Raw genomic sequence first — 7,385 nt, 5'->3', positions numbered from 1 at the left:
AGGGAGGGAGGGAGGGAGGGAGGGAGGCTCTCTATATTGTCCAGGCTGGTGTTGAACTCCTGGGCTCAAGTGAGTCTCCTGACTTAACCTCTGGAGTAGCTAGGATTACAGGCATGAGCCACTGCACCAGGACTTTTTATGTACTTGAAATTTTGTACTATGAACATTTGTTACTAAAAGATAAACTTAAAAAGGTTTGGTGGGAAACTACACCAGTGAGTTTTCTAAGCGGCAGCTATGCATGATCTCCAGGTCAGAGGCAACCCCTTAACAAGTGCTGCCTCCAGCAGACAAAACACCGGGAGGGGCCAGGCAGGCTCCTGCAGACCCAGCACCCGCAGGGGAACTGATCGGTTTTCTCTGCTGACTTCTGGAACCAGGTCTAGACAAATCCATACTCCGGTTCAGCCAAAGCAAGAACACTGTGTCCTCTGATAACAATGTCAAATTCTCACTTGTATGTAGTAAATAAGGAATATTTTACCTTTCAGCAAAGGTGTCGAGTTTCCCCAACTCATCAGAGAGGCCAACCAGGGAATCCAAGGTCCCCACCTAGACAGATCATAAAAACGTCAGAGGCTCACAGGTTTCTGGCCAAGCATGATGCCATCTCAACAACCGGGGAGGGACTCTGTCACTTCATCTTGAATTTGTCACCTTTGGTCAATGGCCAAAGTGGAAAGTAGCAAGAACTCTTAATAGAAACCAGTGGATTTGGGGGTGTCTTCATTTACTTATTTTTGACCAATAGGATAAACTGTCATATGCCTGCCATAGGAAGGAGTGACTATGATGTTACCATCTGACTTTAGCTCACTTTCCTCTTAGAATGGCAGCTTGCTAGTCAGTCATGTTGTTAATCCCCATAGCTAAGGAAGAGATACACCAGAAAGCAAGTTAAAGAAGTTCCCATTCTTAAAAGCTTTTCTGCTCCGAGACAGTCCCACCAGTATTTATTTACTTATTTATTTATTTATTTTATTCATTTATTTTTTGAGACAGAGTTTCGCTCTTGTTACCCAGGCTGTAGTGAAATGGCGCGATCTCAGCTCACCTCAACCTCTGCCTCTTGGATTCAAGCGATTCTCCTGCCTCAGCCTTCCTGGGTAGCTGGGATTACAGGCATGCACCACCATGCCCAGCTAATTTTTTATTTTTAGTAGAGATGGGGTTTCTCCATGTTGGTCAGGCTGGTCTCGAACTCCCGACTTCAGGTGATCCACCTGCCTTTGTGCTGGAATTGCAGGCACAAGCCACTGCACCCAGCCCCACCAGTCTTTTTCTCTGTTCTTTGCTGTTATTAACCATGATCTTGAGGTCAAGGTGGGCAGATCACCTGAGGTCAGGAGTTCCAGACCAGCCTGGCCAATATGGCAAAACCCTGCCTCTACTAAAAATACAAAAATTAGCCGGGCATGGTGGCATGCACCCGTAATCCCAGCTACTCGAGAGTCTGAGGCAGGAAAATCACTTGAACCCGGGAGGTAGAGGCTACAGTCAGCCGAGATCGTACCACTGCACTCCAGCCTGGGCAACAGAGTGAGACTGCATCTCAAAAAAAAAAAAAAAAAATCTTGCTGGGGAAGGAGGCAGCTTTTCCTCCCACTTTATCATTCACCTAGGTCCTTTTCAGAGTACTTATGATCTGGTTTTTGTTGCTGTTGTTGTTGTTGTTGTTGTTGTTGTTGTTGTTTTGAGATCTTGGCTCACTGCAACCTCTGCCTCCCACGTTCAAGTGATTCTTCTGCCTCAGCCTCCCGGATAGCTGGTATTACAGGCATGTGCCCCATGCCTGGCTAATTTTGTTGTATTTTTAGTAGAGATGGGGTTTAGTCATGTTGTCCAGGCTGGTCTCGAACTCCTGACCTCAAGTGATCCTCCTGCCTCGACCTCCCAGAATGCTGGGATTACAGGAGTAAGCCACAGTGCCTGGCCATGATCGATTTCTTAGTGTAGAAATTACTACAATGTCCAAAATTGTATTTAAAGGTCTTTTCACAGAATTAGAAAGAAAAGGGTTGCTATCACGTGGTACCACCAACTAGATGTTAAAAAGTAATTAGGTTCTGAGACTTGGCAGAATTTCAAGAAAAAAAAATTAAGAAAAGTAATTAGGAGGCCGGGCACAGTGGCTCACACCTGTAATCTCAACACTTTGGGAGGCTGAGAGTTTGAGACCAGACTGGTCAACCTAGTGACACCCTGTCTCTACTAAAAATACAAAAACTAGCCAGGCATGGTCATGTGCCTATAATCACAGCTACTGGGGAGGCTGAGGCAGGAGAATCACTTGAACCCAGGAGGCAGAGGTTGTGTAAGCCTAGATTGCACCACTGCATTTCAGCCTGGGTGACAGAGCGAGACTCCATTCAAAAAAAAGTAATTAGGAAATGATGAAACCTAAATATCTCTACCAAGTCAAGTCACTTCTTTTCAAGCAACTTCATTTTAAGCAACTTCTGCAGGGGCTGTGTCTTTTTTTTTTTTTTTTTGTCTTTTTACCTTCCAGAGTCCAGCACAGTGCCTCACACACAGTATCGATGAGGGGATGCAGAATTTACTAACCCGTACAGTGTCCGTTGCTGGACAAGCAGGGGAAGGCTTAAAAAGGTAGCAAGATGTGGGTTCAGAACGCACTGCTGCCACTTACCATCCTGACAATCCTCGTAATCACTTAGCCTCTCCCAGCCTGTCCCCAGAGTCAGTGGGGACAAGCTGACTTGTAAAGAGGGAAGAGGAAAAGCTTCCCGGTGATGCATTTAAAGTACCTAGCCATCAGCACCTTGCTCAGCAAATGTTAGCAAATGGGGTAGCATCACAACCCTGGGAGCTGATGGTGCAGCTGTTTTGGCAGAGGGGTAAAGTGAGGTTTGAAAGGGGAGTATATGGCAGTTTTCTACAAGAGCAGATGCTGGGCAGTCAGTGCCATCTCACCAGCACCTGTGTCATCAGCGCCATCTCATCAGCACATGTGCCATGTGGTCTGGGAGAAAGCTGTAGTGTCTTCCCTGTGGAAACCTACAGCACTTTGGGAGGCTGGGGCAGGCAGATCACAAGGTCAGGAATTCGAGACCAGCCTGACCAACATGGTGAAACCACCATCTCTACTAAAAACACAAAAATTAGCTGGGCATGGTGGCAGGTGCCTGTAATCCCAGCTACTTAGGAGGCTGAGGCAGAAGAATTGCTTGAACCTGGGAGGCAGAGGTTGCAGTGAGCCAAGATTGTGCCATTGCACTCCAGCCTATGCAACAAGAGCAAAACTCTGTCTCAAATAAAAAAAAGAAAAGAAAAAAAGAAAGAAAAAAAAAGAATTGCATATTTCGGCTGGGCACAGTGGCTCACGCCTATAATCCCAGCACTTTGGGAGGCCAAGGCGGGTGGCCTCACCCGAGGTCAGGAGTTCAAGACTAGCCTGCCCAACATGGCAAAACCCCATCTCTACTAATAATACAAAAATTAGCTGGGCATGGTGGCACGCACCTATAATCCTAGCTACTCAGGAGGCTGAGGCAGGAGAATCACTTGAACTCGGGAGGTGGAGGTTGCAGTGAGCCGAGATCATGCCACTGCACTCCAGCCTGGGTGATAAGAGCGAACTCTGTCTCCAATAAAAAAAAAAAAAAAAAAAGAATTGCACATGTCTCATTCTTCTTTAATGTTAGTTTCATTGGAACTTTGCCCTCCACTCCAAGAGCCGTTAGATGCCTGGGCACGACCCAAACTCCCTTCTGCCTCCAAATCCCCTCCCTTCCCCTCCCGCAGGACCAAAGGGATCCTAGACTTCCTCCCCTGCCCCCAGGTCAAGAGTATAATCAAGGCTGAAGCCCCCCCAAGCCTGCTCATCTAAACTATATGGTTGGTCTTCTGAGATGTTGCAGACAAACCAGGAGGAGCCAGAGGAACACCCGAGAGGACTTGAGTGTGCATTTAACACACTTCCCACTTTTTGAAGCATTAGACACTGCTACCCACAACCTTGTCCCCTGTTCATTCCTTCCTGTGGCTGCACCTACATAGGTACCACAATTAATTTGGGACTACGGCATGATATCCCACCTAGCCCATCAATTCCCCGTCCATCCTCAAACCTCAGCTTGTCCTCAGAGCCCCTGCGTTTGCCTTGATACTTTCTCCTTGGCTTCCTGAAGTAGCAACCTCTGTCTCCCTCTCCCCTTTCCCCCTGACCAGTCCATCCCCTTTTCACTCCTCCCCAGGAATTTTACCTTGAAGTCAGGAATAGCGAATTTGGTATTATAAGACAGGTTGGACTTGGAGGTTACAGTATTCATCCTCTCCAGAGCTTGCACATTTTCCTTATCGCCAGGGGCAGAAATTAACCAAAACTCCGACATGCTTCCAGTCTTCTCTTACCCAGTGACTGCCCAGAACCAGCACAAACATACACAAACAGAAACAGGAGGAGAGATGTGTCAGATATCCCTGCCTCATCACTCCCTACCCTCCAATTCATCCTTTCTAGGATCTGTGAGCTCCAAGAACATCCATTTGCAAAAGCAAAGCGCTTATCTCCACCTAGGCAGCCCTCAGGTGTTCAAGAAACTCCAAAGCTCCTTGGTCCCTGCGGTGGTTCTGGCTGGTTTTCAGGAGCAGAGGAGGAGGGAGAGGTTCCTTTCTTTCTCTCCACCTGGGTGAACAACCCCTATCAGGCATCATAAAATGGGAGGACAGTAAGCTGGAGGCGGACACCTTCTGGGGGAATATTTGTTTTCCTTCCATACTGCATCTTCTGGGATGCAGGATGGGGTGGAGGAAGACGTGGGATGAGGGAGGGATTTTCACAACAGGCTACGAGGTCAAACCGCAGGTCAAACTGGCCAACCTTGTGATTGCTATTAGCTTTAAAAATAGACTTCAGAAGGATTTTTTAAAAATACATACATATGTATAAGAAAAAAAAAAGTAATAGTGGGTGAGGGGAACTACTAAAGCCTTTTTTCCACTAGGTGAGGTGCCCGCTTAGCAGAGCTGGATCCCTTGCCCGGCCTGGCCGGTGGTTTCGCGGCCGCGTCTGCGGCCTCTAAGGTCGATTCGATTCGTGCTGCTCCTTCACAGGTGTCCACACCCGCACCTTTCCCCCTCGGCCGGGTTCCCCCTTTCCGCTGCCTCTCCGCCGCGTCTCCGGACGGCTGAGGGAAAGCAGGATAAGCTCTGAGGAGCCAGAGACACCTGGTGGAACCTCTTCCTTTCGGACTCCCGGTCCCGCTCCAATCCGAGGGCATTTTGTTCTCTCCTAACCCCGCGCAGACCCAACCCAGCTCCTTTCCGCCTTGACTGCCCATGGCCTGGGGACGAACTGGCCCCCCGCAGCACCTGCGGAGATGCCACCTACCCGGCCGCGGGGGAGCGCGGGGAGGTGCCCGCTGCCCACGTTCCCAATGGGAAAGCGCAGGCCGTGGCGCAGCCGGACCCCGTGCCTGTGTCCCCACCCTGCCGCCGCCTCGGGTCCCCGCTCTGCGGTGCGTCCTTACCGGGAGCAGGCGGGGCGCGGACCGCGCGGTAGGGGCTGCAGGCGACGGGCGGCAGGTGCGAGGCCGGAGCGCACTGCCGGCTCCCGGGAGGCAGCGGCTTCACTGCTCCGCGCCCCCGCCCCGCCTTTTATCTCGGGCGCTGGAGGCGGCCCCAGCCCCGCCGGATATTTGCATACGGGCCGCCCGCCTCTCGCCTCGCTCCAGCCGGGGGCCGGAGACCCGGGGAGCAGGTGGAGGCGCCGGGCCGGAGGGCGCGGAGGGGCCGCGCGGGGTCTCCAGTCCCCTACGCGCGCGGGCTGGGGCCCTGGGGGCTTCTGCGGCGGGTCCCACAGGGTCTCCAGCCGTACGACTGCGCTGCCGCGCCCCGGACGCGTGGACTGCTGAGCCGAGCGGGAGTCGGGAAAGGGCTCGGAGCTCGGAACCACCCTGCCCTCCCGCTGCGGCCGCCGCAGCCCCGCCTGGTCACCCGCTCTCGCCTCACAGCTACAGGTGCGGATCTCAGGGGAATCACCTACTCCCAGGTGTCTCCAGGCCAGTGCACGAGACAGGGCCGACCTGTGGGGAACCACGCAACAGGTGCGCAGGTGCTCAGGACACACCTGGGTAGACAGCGAAGCTTTTCCTGTCCGCGTGGGCGCGGGTGTGCGCCCGGTTACCCAGGAAACTCCCACCTCACCCTCTCCACCTTCCGAATTGCTCTGTGGATGGGGGGAAAGCGGGGGAGTTACAGCTCACCGTGCGACGATCAGAGGTGAGTTCATGATTGGTGCTATCTGGAACCAGGAGGGGGAAACCCTAGAAATTAACGTGTGAAAGTTAAAAACAAAACCAAAGGATAACTCGGAGAATTCATTTTCTCTGGACTCTTTGAAGGAGAAAACTTTAAAGCATCCTTCCATGTAGGCGATGTTTTCAGTGGTTTCTGGGAAGGATAAAGATCTCAAGAGTGTCCTTGAGGGGGCATTGGAGAAGGTATTCTTGCTTCCTTAAACATGGACTCCCCCTCCTATGTAAACTAGCTGTATCTATCAACCCATCCTTGTGAATGCATCGGGTCTTTGGGAGAAGGATTTGACATCATCTGAGACTTAAGGTGGGATGGGAAGCCCCACAGACAGGACAGAAAGCTGACTTTGAGATCACAGTGGGGTCGTACTGCGAACCTAGGGTAGACTTGGAAGTCCCAGCACCTGCAGCAGGCATCATTGTATTGGGACATTAATGTGCATTAGTCAGTCCTTGCAACATCTTCCTGAGGGAGGATACCTGAAACCAAGAGATGAGGAAACCCCGGTATGTTTGAGGACATTAAGTGGCTATTCCAGAGAAGGAGTGGCTCAGTTAGACATTAGAGTAGGGTGGTCTCCAATCTTGGACTTTATCCAGGCACGCCATTTCATCTAGCCAGGGCAAACATCCTAGAGCTGCGGCAGATCTCATCTGCAAACAAGGGTGGAGATGCCCACAGAAGTTGCATGAATTGTCCAGTGTCACACAGCTGGTTATGTCAGAGCTACAGCTGGAACTCGGGCCTGTGACTATGTCCTTTCTACTGCTCCCAGCAAGCCTGCAGGACTAGATAATCAGGGTGAGGAAGAACACATGCTTTCTATTTTAGTCCACATTTTCCTGTCTGCAAGGTTCAAAGCCATGGACCTGGCTTCTCAGAGACTGGGCAACACATTTAGAAGTATCTGTGATTTTGCTCATGGCACCACTCTTTCTATAAATCTGGTTACCTGTAAATACTGGTTACCTGTAAATACTTTGTCTCTATTAAAAATAAAAAATTAGCTGGGCATAGTGGTGCATGCCTGTAATCCCAGCTACTCAGGAGGCTGTAGCAGGAGAATCACTTGAACCCAGAGGCAGAGGTTGCATTGAGCCGATATC

The 7,385-nt window shown here is 51.0% G+C and overlaps 2 protein-coding genes across 2 annotated transcripts in view; one reads left to right on the top strand and one right to left on the bottom strand.

Annotated features, from left to right (window-relative positions):
• Positions 1 to 5,601, bottom strand: part of ATP6V1C2 (ATPase H+ transporting V1 subunit C2) — a 65,176-nt gene extending 59,575 nt beyond the window's left edge. Inside the window, 3 exon segments of the mRNA XM_017853884.1 lie at positions 485 to 552; positions 4,227 to 4,381; positions 5,493 to 5,601. Coding sequence (XP_017709373.1) covers positions 485 to 552; positions 4,227 to 4,355 — 197 coding nt within the window. The 5' untranslated portion in view covers positions 4,356 to 4,381; positions 5,493 to 5,601.
• The window catches only part of LOC108516012 (translation initiation factor IF-2-like), a 34,308-nt gene continuing 31,603 nt past the window's right edge, over positions 4,681 to 7,385 (top strand). Inside the window, exons 1-3 of the mRNA XM_017853260.1 lie at positions 4,681 to 4,691; positions 5,269 to 5,480; positions 5,697 to 6,243. Coding sequence (XP_017708749.1) covers positions 4,681 to 4,691; positions 5,269 to 5,480; positions 5,697 to 6,243 — 770 coding nt within the window. The remainder of the gene's footprint in view (positions 4,692 to 5,268; positions 5,481 to 5,696; positions 6,244 to 7,385) is intronic.

The sequence above is a fragment of the Rhinopithecus bieti genome, unplaced genomic scaffold (genome assembly GCF_001698545.2).
Source record: "Rhinopithecus bieti isolate Rb0 unplaced genomic scaffold, ASM169854v2 scaffold_1530, whole genome shotgun sequence".
NCBI classification, from domain to species: domain Eukaryota; kingdom Metazoa; phylum Chordata; class Mammalia; order Primates; family Cercopithecidae; genus Rhinopithecus; species Rhinopithecus bieti.
Note: the sequence above shows the minus strand (reverse complement) of the source record. Positions and strands in the feature narration are given on the sequence as shown.